At 41.4% G+C, this 23,405-nt stretch overlaps 3 protein-coding genes across 5 annotated transcripts in view; 1 reads left to right on the top strand and 2 right to left on the bottom strand.

Annotated features, from left to right (window-relative positions):
• Positions 1 to 577: 577 nt before the first annotated feature.
• Positions 578 to 7,362, bottom strand: GLT8D1 (glycosyltransferase 8 domain containing 1). The gene is made up of 10 exons (XM_054639822.2): positions 7,219 to 7,362; positions 5,584 to 5,639; positions 5,380 to 5,478; positions 4,719 to 4,935; positions 3,970 to 4,087; positions 3,350 to 3,434; positions 3,023 to 3,135; positions 2,331 to 2,497; positions 2,084 to 2,196; positions 578 to 1,447 (listed from the first exon to the last, which is right to left on the bottom strand). The coding sequence occupies exons 2-10, from the start codon at positions 5,597 to 5,599 to the stop codon at positions 1,257 to 1,259; spliced, it is 1,119 nt and encodes a 372-aa protein (XP_054495797.1). The 5' UTR covers positions 5,600 to 5,639; positions 7,219 to 7,362; the 3' UTR covers positions 578 to 1,256.
• On the top strand, positions 7,278 to 12,013 carry SPCS1 (signal peptidase complex subunit 1). 2 transcript variants are annotated; one of them, XM_054639823.2, is made up of 5 exons: positions 7,278 to 7,602; positions 8,303 to 8,346; positions 8,494 to 8,553; positions 8,867 to 8,953; positions 9,885 to 12,013. In XM_054639823.2, exons 1-5 carry the CDS (start codon positions 7,278 to 7,280, stop codon positions 10,005 to 10,007), a joined length of 639 nt encoding a protein of 212 aa, XP_054495798.1. In that variant the 3' UTR covers positions 10,008 to 12,013. The 2 variants fall into 2 exon arrangements, with proteins under 2 accessions (XP_054495798.1, XP_054495799.1); XM_054639824.2 differs by lacking the exon at positions 8,303 to 8,346 and having other exon boundaries at positions 7,415 to 7,602.
• The window catches only part of NEK4 (NIMA related kinase 4), a 13,798-nt gene continuing 1,015 nt past the window's right edge, over positions 10,623 to 23,405 (bottom strand). For both annotated transcript variants that reach the window (XM_077184458.1, XM_054639829.2), the window contains exons 2-16: positions 21,188 to 21,454; positions 20,004 to 20,201; positions 19,043 to 19,150; positions 18,233 to 18,387; positions 17,456 to 17,597; positions 16,200 to 16,625; positions 15,745 to 15,798; positions 15,389 to 15,529; positions 14,438 to 14,563; positions 14,034 to 14,097; positions 13,527 to 13,633; positions 13,329 to 13,417; positions 12,521 to 12,723; positions 12,256 to 12,389; positions 10,623 to 11,611 (exon numbers count right to left, since the gene is read on the bottom strand). In XM_077184458.1, the coding sequence (XP_077040573.1) occupies positions 11,519 to 11,611; positions 12,256 to 12,389; positions 12,521 to 12,723; positions 13,329 to 13,417; positions 13,527 to 13,633; positions 14,034 to 14,097; positions 14,438 to 14,563; positions 15,389 to 15,529; positions 15,745 to 15,798; positions 16,200 to 16,625; positions 17,456 to 17,597; positions 18,233 to 18,387; positions 19,043 to 19,150; positions 20,004 to 20,201; positions 21,188 to 21,301 (2,154 nt within the window). In that variant the 5' untranslated portion in view covers positions 21,302 to 21,454 and the 3' untranslated portion in view covers positions 10,623 to 11,518. The remainder of the gene's footprint in view (positions 11,612 to 12,255; positions 12,390 to 12,520; positions 12,724 to 13,328; positions 13,418 to 13,526; positions 13,634 to 14,033; positions 14,098 to 14,437; positions 14,564 to 15,388; positions 15,530 to 15,744; positions 15,799 to 16,199; positions 16,626 to 17,455; positions 17,598 to 18,232; positions 18,388 to 19,042; positions 19,151 to 20,003; positions 20,202 to 21,187; positions 21,455 to 23,405) is intronic.

The raw sequence follows: 23,405 nt of genomic DNA, 5'->3' as shown, positions 1-23,405 counted from the left end.
CCTTTTAAAGCAGACCTAAAACCATATTCACAGTCAAGAAGGAGTCCTTTACCTCTGCTGCCCTGTGTTTCAGACCAGGCAGACTCAGCTGTGATGAACACAAAGCCTTTTTTCTGAACATGCTCCACTGAGGGCTCTTCACAAGCCTGAGTGCAAACCTCTGTTAAATGGAGTAGTTGGCACAGCGGCTGCTGGGATACATCAGGTAATAATAACTATCACCCAACAATACAACTATAAAAAACACCAACTTACCTTAGCACAGGTGATGGGCAGCTGGCTGCAGAGGTCACAGGCATCTCATCTGATGAGTTCCCAGATGGGGAAAAGCACAACAGGAAAAACTATAGCAGTGTAGCTGACTTGAGAGAACTATGAGGGACTCAACAATAACAAAGTTAATCTGTAATTAATACAGTCTGGTCCCCAAAATAAGTAGTTTGTACTATTTTAGAATTCGATTGCTTTCACAAAGACCAGAGAATTGACTTTGGCTTTAATCACTTGCTACTTTGCACAAAGGAAACACTTCCTGTATCAAGACTGGAATTAGAGTGCCATTTACCTGAGGCTGGAGTCAGCATGTTACAATTAGCTTTATTTTTAAACAAAGTTTCATCCACCACTTTCCAAAAAAAAATTGGTTTAGTGTTCACTGGCAGTTAAAACCATTTTGCATAGTGAAATAATACTCAAAGGATTAATCTTTCAAAAAGGATTCAATTTTGCAGAATTCTGTAAGAAAGACTTAAAAGAGAAATGGTTGGGTGGAGATTTCATGCAAGGAAGGGTTGTTGAGGGAATTATTTCACAGGATAACAAAACAAAACAAACAACAAAACAAAACCCAGGCAGCTCTTAATTACAGTACATTGCTGTGCAAGATTTGCTGGTGCAAGCACCAGCTGAATTTCTATCTTGTTCTTAGAAACTTTGTTTCTGTAATTGACAAAAATGATCCCCCGCTAGAAGACCTGTAGTAAGGAGCAGGAGAACACAACTGAAATGACAAAAAAGTGCTCATTTGTGGAGATCTTCCCTTGTTTTCTGTAGTGCTGCTGGAGTAGCATCCTGTGTCACACAGGTGACAGGAGCCTCCTTTGGACCTGTGCATTTCAGAACTGCAGCTGAACAAGTGCATCACCTTGTGCTCCAGAAGGCAGGGTTGGCTCTGTAATACAGGTTGGCTTAAAGAAAAATATTCTACTTGGCTCCAGAAGTTCCTGAGAAAATGTCATCATTTATTCAAATGGACTCTACTTTGCTTCATAGGCCTCCGAGTGTCTGCGGATCAGGTTGAACTTGCCTGCAGGGTCAGGGACATACCACTTCTCCCAGACTTCAGCATAGGAAGCTGTTCTTCCCCAGGGTTTGAAATGTCCATTCCAATGGAGCAGCTTGGCAGCTTCCACAAACTGAGGAGAGTACCTTTTCCCAGCACTAGACCCTTCAATTGAAAGAGAAGCATTAGTGTTTGAAAAAAAGGCAACCAAAACAGCAACGTGCAAAACGTTAACTTCAAAACAAAGGATTTAACAAAGGAAATCTTATCATTTATGGGAAAAGGAGGTAATAGGGGAAGCAGAAGTAAGAGCAAAGTGAAAAACAATCAGGTGCAACTAAATGTCACTTTGATCTGCGTCTATTTTCCTACATTGCCTTAACTTCCAAGTTCTTTAAAATCCAATTAACACCCAGATGAATTCAGCAGCCTATGTATTGTTCATCAGAAACATAACCTGAAAAAGCTCTCCCAGCACTGGGGTTTCACCAGTAGAACAGACATGAATATCTGCCCTTCTCTAAAGTTTTGGAAGAAACACCTTGGATCACATCAGATACAATATATTTGTGGAAAATTAAAAGGATTTTGAGTAAGTCAGTTCAAGAACTAACCCCCAGCAGTTTGAGAAAGACTCAGGCCCACAAGCCCCAAGACAGAATTGCAAAGCTGTTTTTCCTAAAGAACAAAGGACAGAATGGGGAAATAAAAGCCCACTTTGCTACATCATGAACAAGATGTCCAGCTACAGCCCTGGAAAAACACCCTGGGGGAGCAGCATCACAAACGCTTCCTACGTACCAAGATGTCGGACATTCCACATGGGATCAATACTGGAATGCTGCTTGTAAAACACAATTAGCAGGGGAGGTGTTGTGATGCTGCCAGCCAGAGTCTTACTGTAGAGCTCCTCTCTGCAAGTTGAGAAGATGCTGATCAGTTGATTTTTCACTTGCAGCAGAGATACACACACAGAGCCTTCCATTCAAGAGGGAAATGCCACCAGCAGAACCCTGAGCTGCTGGCACCCCTAGCCTGGGGTACTTACACCACATTAAGTGCCATCCACTTCTCCAGCTGTTTAGTGATGTTCTGTAATTTCCATTCAGTCAGATTGGCAACAAAAACTCCAGGATTGAAAGAGCAAGTGTTGGCTTTCATGGCAAGCTTTCGGATGGTTTCTTTTTTGTAATCTAAAAACCCAATGTAATTATACTGGGGGGAAAAAAAAGAGAGTAAAAATTAGCTTAAAATATATGGGAAATCCCTAAAGAAAAATTCTGCACAACTCAGAGCAGACAGGTGTAAGTTGAAGTTGTTCTATTAAATATCCCTTCCTTTAAAATGAGAGAAAGAAAGCTTAAGAAGTGTAACATTTTAAAAATATGATTATATGGACTACATATTTTAAGGAATGCTGCATGGTCTTAATAATACCATATTATTAATATGGTACCAGTCTCAGATAAAGTACTTTTTATACATGCAGAAATTAAAAATTGTCCCTTCAGTGTTCTCAGACCTCCCACTGTTCCATAACGAGAATTGCTCTCATTGTAAAGCACAGCAAAAATTCCAGGTAATTTATTGTGCCTGAACAGAAACTGCAGGTCCCATTTGTAAAACTGGTTTGGGCAGGGAAAGTCACATTTAGATTTAGGTTTAGGTTTCAGCATTTGGAGCATTCCCAAAAGTCTGAGATCTACAGTATTGTTATCACTGAACAAGACTAAAACTAACCTGATTGCCTGCTCCACGGACAGCAACTTTACTACTGGTTGAGTCACAGTCATCTGAAAATGCAGCTGCATGTCCAGGTTTCAATGGGGTGTTGTAAAGTTCAACAATATCATCTGGAAAATGGAAGCAAGCACAGGAAAATCAAAAGCAATCCTGACTAAGTGCCACGTTAGGCTTTGTTCAGTCCATTGTTACAGCAGATAAAACTACTCAGTTTAACTCAATTCACTCATATTTACAAAGTTTTTACAGAAATGTTTGGGTTCTGTGGGAGATAAGATACTGACCTCAGCATAAGGCCAGTGGCAGCTAACAAAGGTCCCATACCTTGCACTATTACATCATCATCCACATAGATGACCTTCTCTGCATGAGGTACAAAGCTGGGCAAGTAGAATCTTGCAAATGTTAACTGTGAGAACAGCAAAGCAAGAGAAGTGGACAATTAAATAAAAAAAATTCCAAATAAATGTGAAATTGACTGATTTTTTTGGCACTTATCTATGGCATTAATGTCCAAGACAACTTCTACAGAGGAAGTAAAACAGGCAGCAATATCCTACAATTTAAAATAATAAGTTCCATCAATTCCTGGTTTACCATGAATATATGCATTGATAAACTAACTTTAAAAATGGTCTATATAAGAATTTCTTATTTCTCCACATAGATCTGCATCTCTGAGGTGTTGGCATGCTTGACATGCCAGCTGCAGTGTTTCACTGTGGCTAGCAGCAAGAAATGATCCTAGGCATGCATATGTAGATATTCAAATCCATCTCTCACTATCTAGATATTTAATTCTACTGAAATTTAGGAATTTTATTATGAAAGATTGCTTCTATGCAGAAAGATTTGATTTTAATCTTCAGCCGGGTTCAAAAGCCAACATCAAAATATATTGTTATTAACTACTAATTGCAAAAAGTAATCAGCATCATCCTCACTGGTTTGAACGTGTCTGCCTTTTGGGGATCCACTTGTACTTTGCCTTCTAAGACACGAGGGTCAAAATCCAGAATTCGGTACCTCATGTTTTTCAGAGGAGGGCTCCTCAGCCACATCCTGCAAGCAGGAGAGAGGCACAGATCTTGTTAATGAGACAAAAACAAGGGAAAAGCAGGAGACCCAGCTAACAGTGACACAGATCTGGAGGTGCCACTCACTTCCCTGCCCAACAAACACATCTGGGTTGTAGTTGATGCTGACATCAGTGCTGTCCTGTGTGGCCACAGGGGCAAGTCCAGGGTCAGCACCTGCACACCTGGGACATGTGAAAGGTACGGGGTCACTTCTTACTTTATCAGAAATACACACTCCTGTTAGCACAGGCCCTTCCCAAAACCATCAGTGTGGACAGAAGGGGATTAGAATAACAGAATCAAAGAGCAATCTATAAAAATGTAGAAATGTGATTGCCAGCATTTGAATTGCTTAGATGAAAAGTAGAAGTACCTTTTACAACCCTTCCACCAACAAACTCCTCACTGGTTGGATATAAGCCCATTGGAAAAGATGTTTCTTTTCCATCCCTGAAACCTGCCCAGGAGGAGGGGTGGGACTCCCACAGCAGCCCTGTCAAAAAGCTGCTGGGACTGGGAGTTAGGGGAGTGCAGCTCCAGGGAAAGGCAGCTTGCTCCCCTCTCAGAAATACAGAGTTCACCATGCTGTGGGAATCCAGTGAAAACATCATTACCTCAAGTGATCCACAGTATCATTCAAAGTAACAATATGGAAAACCACGTTGGCTCTGGTGTTCTGGTAAATGCTGTTCATGGCTGCAATTGCACCTCCCAGCCTCTCATCCGAGGCTGCAATGACCACAGGAATCTCCTTGTCATTCCACTCATCTGCCAGCCTCTGGGGAGCTGCAGGAATGAAATCTATAGGCTGAAGTCCTAAGGGACTTGGATCTGTGGGAGTGAAAACAACATACTTGTTTTTATTATTATATATTATTATTATTACCACACTAAAATTCCCAACGCTTCAATTTTTCTGCTAAACACTTGGATGTCCGAGCTGAGGTGTGGATTACAGTGAGCCAGGATCAAACACTCAGAGCATCAGCTTTTGAGAATCTGAGATGCTAATGAATAGAATAACACCACATTTACAGAAAGCTGCAGACATTTAACCACACATATTCACACACAGCACAAGGTATTAAAAGGCTGAGCTGCAGTAGTCTGCACTTGCCTTTGGTCCCCTCTGCCACACCTATAACCTCATTAACTTTCCCCTCCCATTCACCTAAACCACGTGGTAGGTTCTGTCTGGCCAGAGCAGGTGTTTTCCCACCAAATCTTAAATATACATATATATATATATTTAAATTAAAACAAAACCCAACATACCTGACAATTCCCGTCTCAAGAAGTCACTGAGGCTTAGGAAGTTATGATGAATAACTAGCAAAAATATGACAACAGCCACTATAAGGATGGAAATGTTCACTGAAAATTAAGAAGAAAAATCTTTATCAATATAACCAGAGAACAACTGAGAAACTCAGATACAAAAGATAAAATAAAAAATCAGACAAGCACATATATACACACCTTTCCTTAACGTCATTTTTCTATTCTTATTTTATTAGCATAAGGTTCCTGCAAATCTGCAAGAAAAAAATACAGCAGTCACTGTCAGTGCACTCTTCCATGAGGCACAGCACACTATCACCAGGAGTGTCACAACAGCTTCAGTGTCCAAGGCAGTGAGTGTTTCCCTCTGTCAGTTTTATGACATACATAAAACTCTTAAGTCACATTTTAAAAAGTGAGCATGGTCTCAGGAAGTTCCTAACTACAACCACAGAATCACAGGTTGGGTTGGCAGGAACCTTCAAGATCACCTTGTTCCAACCCCTGCCACGGGCACAGACATCATCCCAGCTTCTCTGGGCAGCCTGTGCCAGGGCCACACCACCCTCACAGGGAAGAATTTCTCCTCAATACCTCATTTAAACCTGCCCTCTGTCAGTTGGAAGCCATTCCTCCTTGTCCTGTCATCCATGCCCTTGTCCAAAGTCCCTGGCCAGCCCCTTTAGGCACTGGAAGGGACTCTAACAGGTCCATGTCCTTCTTGTGTTAGGGACCCCCTCAGTACAATCACCTATCTAAAGAAGGTCTCAGAGATGAAAAGGAGACATGTAGATCTTGCCACTCCACTGACAGAAAAGGCCAAACTCCTTCTGCCAGTCAAAACTGACCTGAAAGATCTGGAAAATTAGGTATGTTTTCTTTACTGTTGCACCTATTTATTTAACTATCCGAACTGGGAGAAAAAAGTGGGAAAGAAGGCAGTACCATCATGTCATAGAAGGGGGTAGAAACACAACACCAATGCAATTTTGGTAAGAAACTTAAACATGCTTGCTCATTACTTAAGGGTTGAGGTGAAGTCAGAACAAGAGCTGTGTATCCTGGTGTGTGAAGGAGCTGCCAAACGACACACAGAAAGCTCCTTAACAACACGCAAAACTGCAGAAACGGCGAGAGGCTTGCGAAATGCCTAAATTAAAACACCTCAGACTGTGCTGTGACTGTTACATGTATCAGAACCATCTTCTTCCCGCTGCTGCAGACACACCAGGGGAGCCCAAAAAATCCCTGCCCTGAGCCCTCTGAGCACCACCGCACTGCTGGCACGGGGCGGGACACGGAGCTTTGCCTGGGAGCACAACGCCACGTCCCGCTGGGCGAGTCCCAGCGCCGGGGCTGAGGCGGGCACGGACACGGGCACGGACACGGCCGGCGCCTCAGCGACACGCGGCAGCCGGGCTGGGGACAGCGACAGAAAGTCCCTGCACAGGGATGGTCACGGACCACAATAAAACCCACACCGCGCCGCTCCGCCGGCTGCCTGCAGCGCACACAGCGCTCCCCGGGCTGCTCTGCGGGCACAGCCCCGCTCCGGCCGGCGGGCCCGTGCCCGGCTCTCCCACACCGCCCCGGCCCCTCACGGACCGTCCGCCCGCACCGCCACCGCGGCAGCGCGCGGCCCGCGGGTGCCCGCCCAGGTGCCTGACCGCCGCCAGGCGCCCAACCCGCGCCGCGCCCACCCCGCCGCGATACCGGGGCCGCGGCGGCGCCCGGCGGCTCCGCGAGACGAGCCCGAGGCTGGGGCGGGGGGGCGGCCCGCGAGCCGCCGAGTCAGTGCGGGTTTCCGACAGGCGGCTCCGCGGCGCCTCGCACCTGCCACGGAGGGCGCCTCCGCCGGGGTCCTGCGGGGCGAAGCCGCCGTTGCCGAGGAGATGCGTCCTGGCGGGCTGGGGGGAGCGGGAGCGGAGCAGCCCCGGAGCGGCGGCGGCGGCGCGGAGGCGATGGCCGGGGCTGGGGGCGGCACCCCCGGCCGACGGGGCTCTGGGCGGGGCGGACGGGGCGTGTTTCCGGCCAGCTCAGCAGCCGTCTTCCGCCCCGCCGCGACGAGCGCCGGTAGCAGCGGAGAGGCCGCGCCGCGCCCCGCGAGCAGCAGGGCCCTACTCGGGAGCGCGGAGACGGCTGCCAAGAGGAACGGGAAGACGCCGGAGAAGCGCCGCCGCCATGCTGAGCGTGTTCCGCTCCATCCCCACGCAGATGGTAGGGCCCGCTCGGGCCTCGGCACCGGGGCACCGGCCACACGGCCGGGGGCGGGTCTCAGTGTCCCCTGCGCGACACCCGTGTACGAGGCACGGCTAGGGGGGTGCAGGATGAATCCCTGTAATTCGGGTTTTGACCTGCGAGTTGGGACCGTCACGCTGTAAAAGGAAGCTGTCTGTGTAAGGGAAACCCCTCTGTGCTTTCCTGCCTCTGCTGTAGGACAGAAGGCAGCGTGTGCTCCCAGAGTTTTCTAACGTCAGGCAAACATAGATTAGCTGGACTTGGAAAGAACCACTGGAGATCATCCAGTCCAACCCTCCAAGGCAGGGTCAGCTGGAGCAGGAATGAATCCAGGTGGATTTGGAATGTCTCCAAGACCTCTCTAGGCAGCCTGTCCCAGTGCTCTGCCATCCTCAACATAAAATTCTTCCTTCTGTTGAGGTAGAACTTGGTGTGTTTTAGTTTATGGCCATTGCTCCTCATCCTGGTGCTGGGCACCACTGAAGAGAATGTGCACCATCCTGTTGGCACCCACTCTGGAGACACTGATCTGTCAGCCCTCTCCAGAACACAGGTGCCACACACACCGTGCCCTCTTCTGTGGTGATACAGCTTTACTTAGTGATGTTAAGGTGACTACAATGATATTTTGAACTTGCATTACTTACCCTGATCAGACAGTGCTTGCTTCTGTTTCTAGGTGATGTGGTGGTCAAGCCCGCAGAGGAGGTGTTTTCAGCCACTGTAAGAAAAATTATTCCAATCTGGTTTGAAAGTTGAACAAAAACGCTGAGAACCCATGGTCAGGTAGACTGTAGGATCTAACCTGAAAGAGTTAAGTGGGCAGGTTTGTGTTTTGAATAACTGACTAAAAAGTGTCTCTTTCCACAGGACTACAAGGGCCAAAAATTAGCAGAACAGATTTTTCAAGGAATCATTCTTGTCTCTGCAGTAAGTATAGTAGAGCTGTGGGTGAAAACATAAAGGACTATTTTTATTTTCTGATTTTGTAAATATTTTTATTGTTTGGAGTCACTAAAAACTTTAAACAAAGTCAGAGAGACTGTCATGGATTAAAACTTTTCTACTTCCCATCTTTTACTTTCATTGCTGGCCTGCACTTTTAAAAAGGTTTGAAAGATGTACATGCTTTTGTAAAACCTGTATTTTCCTACCTAAATCCACCCCCTGCATCTTAGTCATGTCATGGGAAATGTTCTCTTTCATTTAAAGTTTGATTTTTTTAAAATGTTTGTTTTTCCAGGTAATTGGTTTCATCTATGGATACATCACTGAACAGTTTGGATGGACTGTCTACATAGTTATGGCTGGATTTGCTTTATCATGTTTGGTAAGAATGTTTTTTCCCCAAACAAAAAGATACATGCACTGTTTAATCAGGAATAATTGCTAAACTGAGGGGCTGTAAGCACAGACTAATGTTTGCTATGCAATTCAGATTTATTAATACATATTTGTGCTTTCTTTGATCGGCATAAAACGCTTTGCAGCCCATTAAGTGCTTTTGTTGAAACGCTAGCAGAATTTTTGCAATTTAATGCCACTTTTGAGTTCATTTTTCATTTCAATTAAAAGTTAGAGTAATTCCAGCTGACAGCATTAGTAACAGAAAGGACAGGAAGGTTTTCTGTGCAGTAGCAGCTTGTCATGACAATTCTGCAGCTGTCCCCTGCTGCCTGAGGAGACAGGGAGGCAGAATGGAATTTCAGGAGTAATTACTTATCTATACATGAGAGGTGTCCCATTCCTATGGGGCATTCCCAATAGTAAAATAGTAAATAACAGTAAAACCAATCCAGTTTTACTTGTGGTTCTGACACCTCTCAAGAATTCAGATAGAGCACAATTTGACCAATCACTACTGAAGACACACACACACTCCACTGTTTTGAAAAGCCCCTGTAATTCTGTAACATCATCATCATCCATCTGCTCCTTACTTACTTAAACATCCCAGAGTTACTTACCTGTGATGCCACATAAGGGGAGGGTCTCAGTGCACGTGGGAGGTGCTGGGAATGCTGGTGTCACCTCAGGAGTCCTTTTTTCCTCAGGGTGGGTGCTGTCCTCCTCCTTGCAACACCCTGGGGTGCTTTAGTCACAAACTTAAGCATGACTTTGCAATATAATGTATATGAAATTGTAAGAGTTTTTTAAGGACTAATAGATAATGAGTTAGGGGTGAAGATTTTCCTAAGGAGCTGTGCAGAAGAGCCCCTAGCACTCAGTGTCCCTGTTGTGACTGCCTCCTCTGCCCTCAGCTGACGCTCCCTCCATGGCCCATGTACCGCCGCAATCCCCTCAAGTGGCTGCCGGTCCAGGAGTCGGGCACGGAAGAGAAGAAGGCAGCAGACAGGAAGCCAAAGAGACATTCTAAAAGCTAAAAATGATGCTTTCCAGGCTGTTACTTTGTTAAGTTTTGTTCAGTTAATTTCCATTGAGAAATACTTCTTGGTTTAGCATTTGGGTTTTTTCTTAGTACTTTGTATCCATCCATGAGTACAACCAAACTCTGCAGGGAGCATGAAGGCTGGAAATTGGGTCTGGAGGTTCAGGGGAGTCACTGGGAACACAGGAATGGGGGGGATTAACTTCAGAAGGCTACTGGAGGTCATATCTTGAGTATTTCACTAAAAAGGAACACAGTGAATAAAATGAATACTAGTTAAGCTGTTGCCATAGCCTAAAAGATTAATAAACAGCTGAACTTCTACTGAAATGTTTCTAACTGTGTGTAAAGCAAGTTGTCAGTAGTGCCAGGTTGTAACAAATACTGTGAAATGGTACATACCCCACAGTTCTGAGAATAACTGTTCTAGGATAGGAGGATACAGAGAGCCAGTTTTTGTTTAAAATAAATTTCCCTGGGAAGAACAAGTAAGAATTGCTCTTGAAACATTGTAACTTGAGCTTGTAGTGTGTGAGCAGGATCCATAGGTATGGCTCATGTCAGTAAGCTCCCTCACAGCTGCTGGAGGTTACAGTATTTCAGCTACAGGCAGGAAAAGAGACAGGTTTATTTATTTTAAAAATTCAATTCCATTTGACTTCTTTATTATTTAAAAAACATGTGCTTTTCCTGTAGGTATGGTACACAACAATGCCTGAGGGCTGTAGTGAGACACTCTGGATTAAAAAAAAAAAAAGAAGTGTTTTATCTTTTCCCTAAGAGATTCTGGTCTTGGGCACTTTCATTCCTAAAAGGAATTAGTATTTGTAAGGCAAAGGGATTTCTCCAACTGGAACCATGGTAACCATGGCTGCATTCCTTTCAAACATTTTCAGACTTACTTTATCCAGCTACCAAATGCTTTCCCCCACTTGGTGACTGCCTCAGCAACAAAATACAAGAGCAAAGTCTCTCCTTACAAGCAGTACAGCCGCCCCCTTCAGCACTTGAACTTGGCAATTGACATAAACTGAGGACCTTGAGTTCCACAAAAATTAGTAATTGTTTCTTCATGCTAAATTTTCACAACTATCTGATGTAATAGATTATAGTTTATCACATCAGAGCCTTGGCAGAGATTTTGTTACTGTATTTAGTATGAGACCATACCAAAAACCTTTTGCTATGACAAATTCAAACCAGAACATAATCTTTTTTGACACTCCTTAGTATATAAAGCTTGGTATTGACCCCTATGGAAAGCAACGTTTTAAGAGAAAAGAACTAAACTAAACTAAAGAGCAACTCAGAAGTTTCTCTTCTGAGAAAGTGATAGCCTGGTTCACATTTTAACATGAAAAATATTACTATGAATTCTTAATATTCCCTGCAAGTTCACCTCCTTATTCCAGCAAAGGAGATCAGTGGATGAACATGCTTTGTAAGCTGGTCCAGTCTATCAAAGGAGCTAGAAAACAGTTCTTTTGTCCAAGGAAAAGATTCTGGTCAGAGCTTCACATTTTCTTCAAGGAATTTGAGGTGCCGAGCCTTTGCACTGTAAGTGACGTACTTGTCTCCCATGTGCTCCCGCAACTGCAGCTGTTTACAACACACACACAACAAAACCCACAACATTTACTGGCATTGAAAAGAAGCAGATGCTACCAAAATATTAACAGAAAAATACCAAAGCACTCAGCTCAAAGAAGCATGTGAAGCTTGGCAATGCAGATGAGAGAGAAGAAAAATGAACACTGTTGTCTAAAAGCAAGAGACTTTCAAATCTCACCCAAAAATTTAAAATGTAAGATCTTCACAGGTTACAAATCAAATACTGCCTGGGTACGTGTAAACAAGTTTTGAATCAAAGGAACTGAAGGTATTCCTTATTCACCTCCATTAGGGATTGATGTTAAATTATTTCTTATTTTGGACATAAGGGGCATAAGAAAAGTAATGTGAAGGCAAACATTAACAGAATAAAATTATTTACATCCCTCACACCTTCCCCATGGTACTGTTCTAAAGCTCTGATGGTTTCTGAACAAGTTGGAGTTGAACATAGTCTACATCTAGAATCAAACTTAGGCATGAAAATTACAATATAGTTAGGTCCTTGCCTGCCCATGACTACATAAAGATCTTCTGGAATAAGGTTTACCCTATCTCAATAGGATAAAGAGCCTGCTCATTTATCTAGGTTTATAAAGAAATTAAACTATTTTATTATGGAAGACATTCACCTCTCTTTTTGCTTCATCATCTTCTTCCATGATTCTGTACACTTTCTCAAGAAGTTTCACTCCCAATCCTTGCACCACATCAGATCTCAAAATTTCAACCATTCTCCTAATCTTGTAAGGGACCAATGACATATCTATTAAAAATAAAATACAATGAAAAAAATCAGTGCAGTAGTAATTACTTTCAGTACAGACAATTTTCATATTCTGCAGAAGAATACAGGACGACTCTTAAGTATTACCACACAATCCCAGAGCAACAGACCTGCAGGAATCTCTTCCATTTTTAATTCCTCTGATTCATCAGGTGATTTTCCATGCAAAATCAAAGTATCTCGATACTTTCTATGAAGTTTAAACTCTGGGGCTGGGGTGGAGGTTACACAGCACTCAGAGTTCTCCTTGGAGTCCATTTTCAGTGTCCATGTCATCAGCTGCACCAAGTCATTCATTTCATTCATACTTTTCCTAGGAGAGAAGGAATAAATAATTCAGTCACCATCATAATGCAACTTCCACCCCGCATTCCAAGAGCTTTCAGTGAGTTTATTCAGGTCCTAATAAGTATTCCTAGTTGTGGTGCAGTTTTATCAATAGCAAAATCAGTACTATTTCATTTAACAAAGGCTCAGAGCCCAGCAAAAACCCCACAATCCTACTGGCTACTGCTGACTCTGGTAATGCAACAAATTGCATCTTTTGAAAGCTGCTTACACTGACAAAAATCAGAGATAAATTCAGCCTCATTTACAGTGGAAAGGATGCACATTGGCACCTTTTAACTTGTGCTTTTAATGCATCCTGACAGCAGATGTCCTTTGGTGCTGGAAGATTGTTTTCCTGGGAAGCTGCAGTTCACAAAACCACCATACACAACCCCACAGCCCAGGTCAGCATGGAAAGTGTACAGTCACAGAGAGACAATAATTCAGTGGGGCTGTTTTCCTCTATGCATCACATACTGCAATCACTCACTATGCATAGATAAAGTGTGAAAGCCTTTTCTTTCCACTCCAAGTCAAGGTCCAGTATAGCAGTGAAAATTCTTGCACAGTATTAAACAAAATCCTTACTTCTCCTTGGAATCACCATCAGACTTGTCTGTAGAGCTTGTGGAAGAGCTCAGCTCATCATCAGACAGGCAATGGGCTTCTCTCTTTCTCTAAGGGAAGAGGGAATAAATAACAAGAATTCTAATAATTGTAAGTAATTCAGAAATATGGCATATATTACTGTTCCTACATGGAAGAAATACTTTTGACAAAGTTTACCTGAGAAATACTGGGATCTGATGAGGACTGGGGAACTTTAACACAATTTTCCACACGTGACTTTGCTTCAACTGCTGCACCATTTAATGACTGTCTCACTGGAACCACTGGAAGGAGGACATTTTGACAATATTTACAACTAAGCTGTGTGTATTCTGAATTAGTTTCATGTTCGTGCCAGAAAAAAATCTATCACCTAGCAGAAGGCAGGCAGGGAGGTAGGTATTTTGCCAATAGAAAACATTGAAGCTCCTGTTTGAAAGTGAATATTCTACATTTTATATACTTTTCAAAGGCAAGTTGTCAACACAGAACAGAACTGAACATAACTAAAAAGCAGAAAAATACAGACATGTTAACAGAACTTTTTATTTAACACAGAACTAGCTCCTTAGTGCATCGTTCTGAGGATGGCAGTGAAGAACAGACAAGAAGTTATAATATCTTCAGAAAAAAGTAATTAGCCTACTTATACATAAACTGTTAACATATAAACATAAAAATTACCAGAGGGAAGCATCTCCCGAGACTGTTTCAGCCTCCTCCGTTCTCTTGCTGACAAGGGCCGCTCCTTCAAAGGAAGTTAATTTGATCTTAATTTGCAATCACCATCATAGCTTTTGTTTCCTAATCACCTATTAAGCAAAAAATCCTTTTCAAGGGTTCAAGGAGAGGGAGCAACTATTTAATGCTTAATTATTTATTACAAAACTGTCTTCAATTGAGACCAATTTGAACTCTAGAAAAAGGGCTTCTGACCTCCAAGGCTCAGCAAGGCTCATCCCACACTGAGCAGGGCTTCCATGAGGAGGAAGCTACCAAACATTTCTTTACTCACTGTGCACACACACATGGAACAAACTGCTCAGAAGAAAGGAGACAAAAACCAGCAGACAGTTTTCATCACTAACCTTTGGAATGGCTGCTTGGCTGAGTTTGGCACTATCTGCAGGCTCAGGGTGCTCTGCACCCCTCTGGGCTGTCTTTGGGGTCACATCAGAAGGAACAGGTAGAGGCCGAGGAGAAACTGCTCTGAACTTGACAGAGAAGCAAGCAAGAATTTATATATATTTTTATTAAAAGTTTAAGCACACTGCAATCTAGAAGACATTCCTGCATGGTAAAGCTGGATGCCAGAGATTTTGAATCCTATTGTAACCTCTTCACATCTCCTAGCTTGATCCTTCCCTCTCCCCATCTCTGCCTACATCTGCTTCCCTTCTTTCCATCCCTACATCTTATCCCCCTCCTCCCAGACCATTTTTCAGCCAATGCCTTTACAACAACTGTCCCCACCCCCAAACAGCAAAACCCAAAGGGAAAACCAGGTTATCAGTGACCAATCACCGTCTTCTTTAGCCTTGTGCCTTTCCCCAAAGAAACCTCCCTGCTCAGTGTGGAGGAACTACAGGAACTCAATCCTGTGTGCATGCCAAGATTTTCTTCTTACAGTTTGCACTCAGAAGCTCAGGGCAGCCATTACACATCTGTTCTAAAGCACTACTAAGCACTACCCACCACAAATAGCCTTATCCACAAAGGTACTGACTCGTAGTCACAAACAGTCAGAAGTCCTGATGGAATTTCCTAGGAAACACTGCAACCCAGTAAAGGCACAGCCCATCTGGCACAGCCAGCTCATCCCTGAAAGGTGCTGGGGATTTTCAAAGATTTACTCAGGCTGCTTCTAACAGTCACCTTCAGTGATCTGCATTTGTGAGCACTGAAGTTATACAGACACACATGAAACAAGAACAGCATTAAAACACCCACCCTTTTTTAGAAAATAGGTCCCACGTTTAAAGAGGAAAAACACAGGAGTCTTAAAGGAGAGAGGAGAAGTATTTTTCAAGTATCTGCACCTTCTCTGAACAGCCTTCAGCAAGCTCTCTCTTCTGCTGCTGCTGCCATGGGAGAGAGGGTTCACTGACACTGCTGTGAGGCTGCTTGTGGAAGGTCATTTTTCCCTGAGCATCTCCTGAAGCTCCACGACTGACATCATCCTAATAAGTAAAAGCATTTTTAAAAAAATGCAGACCTGTCACTTCCAGATTTACACAAACACACTTAAAAAAATCAAAACAGGCCCCTTTACTATTTGGACTGCAACTACCTTAACATAGCACAGGTACAACCACAATAAAATTCTTACTTGAGAGATAAAATACCTGCTGTACCAGCATCTTTAGCTACTAAACCTTCAAAGAAGGTCACTTACTTGAATTACAACAGGAACAAAGGGTGCTAGCAGCTTTTCAGTGGAATCCAAGCTCTACAACAAATAATGATTTCTCATTAAAAATCTCATGGTAGACCAAAATGCAGTGAAAAGACAATCACCACCAATTAGCCCCCTGATCCAAATCAGGATTATTCAGGCCTATTTACAACACAGAACAAAAGTTACAAAACTATTCTTACTCTCTCTGTTCATAGCTGGGAATGCAAATTTTTTCCCTGTAAAAACAGAATGCCAATCATCTAGATAGATACAATCCCAAAACTACTTTACCATATTGCCTTTGCAAATCTGAACCCAAGGCTCCTAACCACTTAAGAATCTCACTAATTGCATCAGTAACATCCTACTTTGACAGAAAAACATGTGCAGCAGCTCTCTAAATTGTAAGAGCTGGCCACTGAATCCACTTCAAATAAGCATAAATGCATTACCAGGTCAATTTGCTTTTGGTCTTTTGATACAGGCTGCAGGAGTTTCAAAGTGTCATCCTCATCTTCTACAGAATCAACAGAAGATGGCTTTGATTCAACACTTTCAGCTTTAAAAGCTTGTTTTGCTCTTTGCTGTTGTCCATCTTCCTGAATTGGTGGGTTATTAGATGTTATTTTAGAATGGCCTGGAACATGTAAATGCTTTGCTTTATTATTCTCTGGAATCCTCTCACTGCCACCCTTGTCACTTCCCTGCTTCATCCTTTCAGACAGGGGGACATCAATGTTCACTCCACTGACTGTAGCTATGGAGTCTCCCAAGCTGTTCAGATCATTTTTGCTTGGTTTCCTTTCCAACTCAACAGCTGGTTTCTCTGAGGGATAAAATTTGCTGGCTTTACATTTGCTGATAAAATCTTCTTCATCCTAGGATTAAAAGAAAAACAAAAAAGTCATCCTTTGCATTTTATACACATATGAAAGAATTCTCTAAGCACTAAGGAGAATCAAGAACATACCAGAGCATATAAACTGAAAGGAAATTATGATCAATAACCGATTAGGAGCCTCAAAAAAGTCAAAATCCACATTTTTAAAGAGATACAGATTTGCAAATGACCAATTTCAGGTACTGGTTTATGCACATGGAATACACCTACTTTTCACCAGGACCATGAGACCAAAGTTGTACTCACTTGGCTCTTCCCTAAAGGAGGAAGCAGCACCAAGAGTTTTTAGGATGTGCTCCACCACATACACTCAGTATTTAAACACTGAAAGCTCAAATCCAGAACAACAGACTTATTACAGAAAACAAAAAACATGCACAAGATTAACTATTACAAAAGGTTTGTTGTAACCGCTGGAAAGAATTTCAACAATAAAGAATTTTGGTTGTGACTATAATTAGTTTTTAAATACATTTTTGATTGCAAAAATACTATTACCATTTGTCATGAAGTATTTGAAAAATTATTTGATCCCAAATACTCCAAGAGTAACTCACATAAAACCAGGGGTTGTTTACAACATCTTACAGATCTTGCAATTAGCTTCACAGGTGTTTAATTACTTCCACTCTTATCTAAAAACATTTCCTTCACTAATATGAATTTTACACATTGCTGGGATTCAGATCTAATGTTCTCAGGGATGCTCAAGGCACTTGTTATAAAACTGAGGTTTTTATCTAGAAAAAGCAAGAAGGATTTGGGTTTTGTTGGCTTTTTTTTAAGGTAAAAATCCCCATATCTTACAACTTTGTATTTTCTGGCTTGCTCAGAGGAGTGGTTTTGGTGTGTAACATTCCTGCTGTGAGATTCATTCTTTGCTGAGGTGACAGAACAAGGGTCTTTAGGTTTAGAATCCACTGCTTTCTTATGGTTTCTAGCAGCTTTCCTGTGAAGAAAATGAAAGTTGGTCATTCATTCACTATCAACAAGGATTTAAAATATTTCTTTTGATTATACTAATTAAAAAAAAATCCACTCCACTAAAGAGCTTTCATACCTAGAGTATCAGATACTGGGATTTTTCAATAGGTTGTGCACAACAACCTCATTTTCAATTCCAAAAAAAGAATCTTAAAAACCCAATTCAGACTCTGCCAGCAATATACACCTGTTCTGCAGAGCACCAAGGTCAGTTCTGTCTGGAAGCTGTAAAATAACTGACTAAACCTGACAAAGAAAAATAATTATATCAGTGTATATCAAAAGGAAATTGGTTTTTCAACCCACAGATGATAAATGGCCTCAAGAACCATATGGAAATGGGTGTGTTTTCTACCAATTCTGTATTTTTTAGCACTACAGAGTTTTATTCTGCATTTGCAGAAAGAAAATATTTTCCACTGTAATTCCCTCATATTTCTCAAAGAATTCAAAGAAACTGATGTTCATCTGTTTTGTTCATATGTTTTGCACATAACAAAACTTACTTCATCCTGCTACAAAACCCAGGAAAAGTTGTAAAAAAAAGACAACAATAGCATGAATGTTTTGCACACAATCACTCAAATGAAAATGCCTTACGCCTTTGTGGCTTCCAGAAACAGAGCAATCTGTTGTTTGATGTACGGCTGTCGCAGGATGCTTTTCACACTCGGTCTCTCCTCAGGTTTTTTACTGAGCATGGTTTGTATTATTTCTACCAGCTGTGGGCTGTAATCCTTTGGCATGGGTGGCAGCTGTGAAAGGAAAGGGAAGCCTGATATTATTGAATATATTCATCAGCAGGGGCTACTTCTAGAACGTTCGTGTGTGATCATTATGATCAGCTACATAAAAAATATGTATAAAAAATAGACTTATTGTCCAAATGCTGAAAGTTACCCAATTGCCTAATGTTAAACAAAATATTGAAATTCCAAGTGTGTGGCTAAGAAGCTCTCCTAATTTTATTCATATGAGCAGTAAAAGTTCTGTAAATAGGCTTAAAAATTTCTAGAAAATAAATCCACCTTCACTTCATTGTGTGCCAAAGCAAGAAGACACTTAAATAATCTAATCTTACATAACAGTAAAATGCCATCACACAGTAATTTAATTTTTATGCAATGTTTATACAAAACCAGAAGCAAATTAAGAAAGTCATCTCAGAACTCTGAAAATTACTCAGTATATTCCTTAAATGAAGAGGTAACAAGAAACTCTAGCCATACCTACAAAGGAATAACTCTTTTGGTATCACATCATCCACCACAACAAAACAAGAGTCTTACATATGATGGTGTATATTACATGCAAGTATTTTTAACTCCATGCAATATTTCTGATTAGAAAAGATCATCTCAATTTCTAGATAGGAAATCCAAGCCCACATAAAATTTCAGGAGTTTTTACCTTCCCTTCAATAATTCGATAAGCTAAGGAGTTCATGTCCTTGGCATTGAAGGCGTGTTTCAGTGTGGCCATCTCATAAACACAGCAGCCCAAGGCCCAGACATCAGACTGAAAAAAGGGGAAGAGAAAATGTTTGGGAACTTCTTATTAATTGTACAAGTTTTATCTTTGGACTTAGTTACCTGCTTTGAAACAGGCTTTTAATGGCACTGAGCTAATTAGGCCCAAAATACCTTGCAAACTTCTGGCTTCAGTCTCACTCTTCTATTTTTAATTTTGATCAAGTCAACTATTTCCTTAAAAATATCCCAAATTTTTTCCAAAAGGAAGGGTAGAAATTAGCCATCTTTGGGGGAAATGTTGCTTGTTTCCTTTTTTAGTACAATATCTGTCCTAACTGTAAATGAAAAATCTTGATTTTTTCATTGGAAGAGGTTTCCCCTCAGTTCTTGCTCATTACAGACACCCCTATTTATGGTGTGTTTACAGCAAGAGCTGAACATGTTTGCTTTGTTCTGTTATATTTTAAATTCACAATAACACTGCTTATTCCTCTCATTAAAATTTCCTTTTTTTTTTTTTTAATGCTGCTGTTATTTCTAATACAACTTTTGAGTGTAAATCTTCCTGTCTGGTATACAATAAATTCAGAAAGTGCATCTCTCTAACACAGGCTGATATTTCTGTTCCCATTCTGTCTCTCCAGCTGTGAGAGGTACAGGCAGCCTGCTGAACACCTTGGTTGGGATAACTTAGCACGTGCTCTGAATTCCTAAACACAGCTCCAGAAACAAATGTTCCTACAAATCTCTCTCCTGTTTTTTCTGTTTGGTCTTTGGGAAGATTAAAAAGACTTAGAAGCAATAAGAAACCAAAATGTACAAGTAAGACTGTAATGATCTCAGAAAAAATAAAGTAATTAGGTTCCTAAGAAAATAGCAATGACATTGTCATACTGTACCTTGTAGTTGTAGGGTTTGTTGGAAAAGAGCTCAGGGCTCATGTAGTACGGGGTGCCTATGAGAGTGCTGGCCATGTCATACTGGTTTTCCAACACCCTGGCTATTCCCAGGTCTCCCACTTTGATTATATTTGTTCGTGTCAGGAAAATATTCTGCGTTTTAAGATCTCTGTGCAGAATGTGCTTTTCATGCAAATACTAGGGGGGAGAAAAATCATAGAAATAAGGTTAATCAACTCCTAACTGTAAAATCTCATTACAGAAGTCAAAGAAAGAAAACACAAAAGTGGAAGAAACACAGAAATCCCTCTCAAGGTCAGGAGTGACCTGCTAAGACAGTATTGGTGAAATAACATTAAAAGTGACCGATACAGGCAGGGGCCCAAAATTTGGCACTGCTTTAACCAAATCTCCCTGCATGGCCCTTATAAATCAGCAGAAAAGGAGAAATTAAAATGTAAAGTTAAGACTGTAACTCACTTTCTGCTGCTTTCATTTCTTGACAATCTTAGTCCAAAAACATTTCAGAGGAAATTAGAATGTGAGCTTTGTGTAAACAGGGAAGAAAATTAGTCATAATAAACAACAAGCAGTACCCATAATTAGTGTATTTTTGACCACAACAACCAGCTTTTAAGATAGAATTTTTGGTCCAATTTCTTATTCTTTAATGTTAATATCTATGTCTGGTGTTTACTGCTGTAAGAATTGCTTTAAAGTTTCATAACCCTCAATTACAAATTTAAAACAGTAGGATAAGGCTTAATAGAAATGATGCATTAGTAGTCTAAATTTACCATTAAAAACAGCAATAAAAAGACTGAAAACAAAATTCTTCTGAAAGAATATGCGGGTTTTTTTCCCCAAAAAACCCTACATTTTGTAAATTTAATGTAAACTTTCAAACCAGAGAAGCATATCAGACAAGAGTTGCAAACACCCCAAAGGCAACCACTGTCTACTGTGCTACAGAGCTGTGGACATAAAATATGTCATCAATTTCTTACTTAAAATAGTTGATTTGACTGCAATGATCCATTTTTAATGTACTAATAACCACTGTAATTAGATGCTAACCCAGCCAAACAGAAATCCAAAGGCTGCAGCTTAGCCGGAATTTTTAAATACATAAGAAGTCAAATGAAGTTTATATCTGACAGAGACAAAATTCCACTCCATTGTACCTGCAGTGCCATGGCAATCTGCACAAACCACTCCACCACCCGATTCTCAGGCAAGAGTTTTCCCTTCTGCTCCTTGAGCTTGTGGTAGAGGTCTCCTCCCTCGCAGAAGCCCATCACAATGTAGAGGTGGCCATCGTCTCCCTGCCAGGACTCTCTGTAGGTGACAATGTTGGGGTGTCTCAGCTGGGACAGCAGCTGTGCCTCCTGCTCTGCTGCTCTCCTCTCACGGCTCGAAGCACTTCTAAGGTTTAACTTTTTGATGACATACTGTAAAAGACAAGGCAAGGTGTATGGTAAGAGATGAACGTGACTCTGCAGAAGCCCTAGGGAACTCCCCAGAATGCAGTATTTGAAATATCCACTGATTCATCTACACAGAGGCTGCAGTTTGGATGAAAGTTATGCAGAACTTCTTCTCTTCTACCCTTACACCAGAAAAATGGAACAGGTGTGTTCATTCATCCACCTGAATACAACTCTGCTCAGGAATTTTGTGGTGTTTTGCTTTCTTCTGACTAATGTTCACATTTCTCTTTTTCTCCCCACTCTCACTTTAAATGTGTGGCTGTCACTCATCTTTTAAGCCTGAAGTATCTGTTTGTGCACCACAGTTACTCTCAAAAAGGCCACATCAATAGTAAACTTAAATATATATAAAGTATGCAGTCAGGTGCAAACAAATGATGAAAGTAATCTGAAAAGACAAAATGTCTTATGCTCATTCCTAAATTTATTTTATTCTTCATTAAGATAGGTCAAGAATTTCTCAAAGTTACATACAAAAGTTGTTATCTACTTCCTTAATATGTACTATATTTAATGTAATTCTAAGGAATTTCAGGCTTCAGCAAAAACATTCATGAAGCTGAAGATGAGACAATAAAATCCATAGAACACTTTCATCACCCACAACACCAATATTTAGGTCTAACCTGGCCCTAATCCTGATGAAAATTTTGTAGGACATAACTTTAGGGCATCAGCTTTCCACAGAACAATCATGTCATGGTTACACTTGAACCTACTCTTATTGGAGAGGTTGTAAATCAAAACTTGTAAAATATTTTTACTTGCTGAATTTTAGCATTCTCAGAGATGCTTCAGTGTCTGCTCTCCAGGCTGCACCTATTATTTAGCCCAGCACATTTAATCAGTGCTGAGGAAATGCCCCTATATACCAAGGGAACCAATTACCCAGGAAACCCACAGCACCTCGTGACTTTGTGTTGCTGATAGAAGCTGTGATGCTGCAAAGCTTCCAGGAGTGTGTATTTGTTACAGCATCACCTAACTTCAAATGAAATAGAAATGCTGCAACTACTGGGGTCTGTGTGACAAGTGAACAACTTTGGGCATGGAAATCGTTTAAGCTTATATCAGCAGCTTTTAGAAAATACACACCAAAATGGAAAAAGCAAAATACACACCAAAATGCAAAAAGCACATATATTAGCCTTATTTTAAATTTGGCATCGATTATATTTAGTTTAATGAGCATGTTTTCCTGGCAAGATTCTCTGCTGAAATCTATTGTAATGCTCTTCCACCTTATTTGATACCAAATTGTGTATGAATTCCATTTAGTTTTGTTTTAACCACTTAAAGCTACTTGACCTTCTCCACAAAAATCCAGCATTCAGTTAATAGCAAATATGCTTAAATAAGACACAATTTCTTTCACAGAAAATGTGGCACTGTGCTAAAGCCAGAACAAAAAAATCCTTATCATCGTGCTAGAGAAGAAAGTTTGTAAAAGCTGGCAAAAGATAAAACACAGTAAAGCACTCCAAATATTTATCATGCAACTCCAAACAGGAAGCAAGGCTCTTGCTAGTGTAGATGACCAGCAATACCTCAATGAAATCCAAGGACCTGTATCCGAGTGACCTCCATGCACTGTTTACTTTTAGGATGAGGTGGGGTTAGAAACTCTTTGAGGACATTGGACTGTGCACGTGGTGATGGTCTGGAGGGAACAAGTCCTGCCTCACTGCTACCCACGCCAGGGTCACAGGGATTCACCTCGGGATTCCAGGCAGGGAACGAGGGCTCCCATCCGGGAAGGACACACCTCTGCTCCCTGCTGGGAACAGTCCTTCTCCAGCATCTCCAGTAAAATCCCGGCCATAAACTCACACAGCAGGTTCCTGTGGCACTGCTCTCCCAATGTTCTCCGTCCCCACTTCTTTGTCCTCTCGCATTCCCTATCGAACACCTC

This window comes from Agelaius phoeniceus, chromosome 11, assembly GCF_051311805.1.
Source record: "Agelaius phoeniceus isolate bAgePho1 chromosome 11, bAgePho1.hap1, whole genome shotgun sequence".
Classification (NCBI taxonomy): domain Eukaryota; kingdom Metazoa; phylum Chordata; class Aves; order Passeriformes; family Icteridae; genus Agelaius; species Agelaius phoeniceus.
This window is presented reverse-complemented; position numbering and strand designations above follow the sequence as displayed.

Bases quoted from the DNA above. Each gene is read 5' to 3' on its own strand.
- GLT8D1 (XM_054639822.2), bottom strand. The intron at 4,088-4,718 runs GTAATGATGTTT...TCCTGCTTGCAG, and splicing joins GATACTGTGGATCACTTGAG to GATGTGGCTGAGGAGCCCTC. The intron at 3,136-3,349 runs GTATGGGACCTT...TCCATTTTCCAG, and splicing joins TGATGATGTAATAGTGCAAG to ATGATATTGTTGAACTTTAC.
- SPCS1 (XM_054639823.2), top strand. From the start codon at position 7,278: ATGCGTCCTGGCGGGCTGGGGGGAGCGGGAGCGGAGCAGCCCCGGAGC. The intron at 7,603-8,302 runs GTAGGGCCCGCT...TTCTGTTTCTAG, and splicing joins GCTCCATCCCCACGCAGATG to GTGATGTGGTGGTCAAGCCC. The intron at 8,347-8,493 runs GTAAGAAAAATT...CTCTTTCCACAG, and splicing joins AGGAGGTGTTTTCAGCCACT to GACTACAAGGGCCAAAAATT.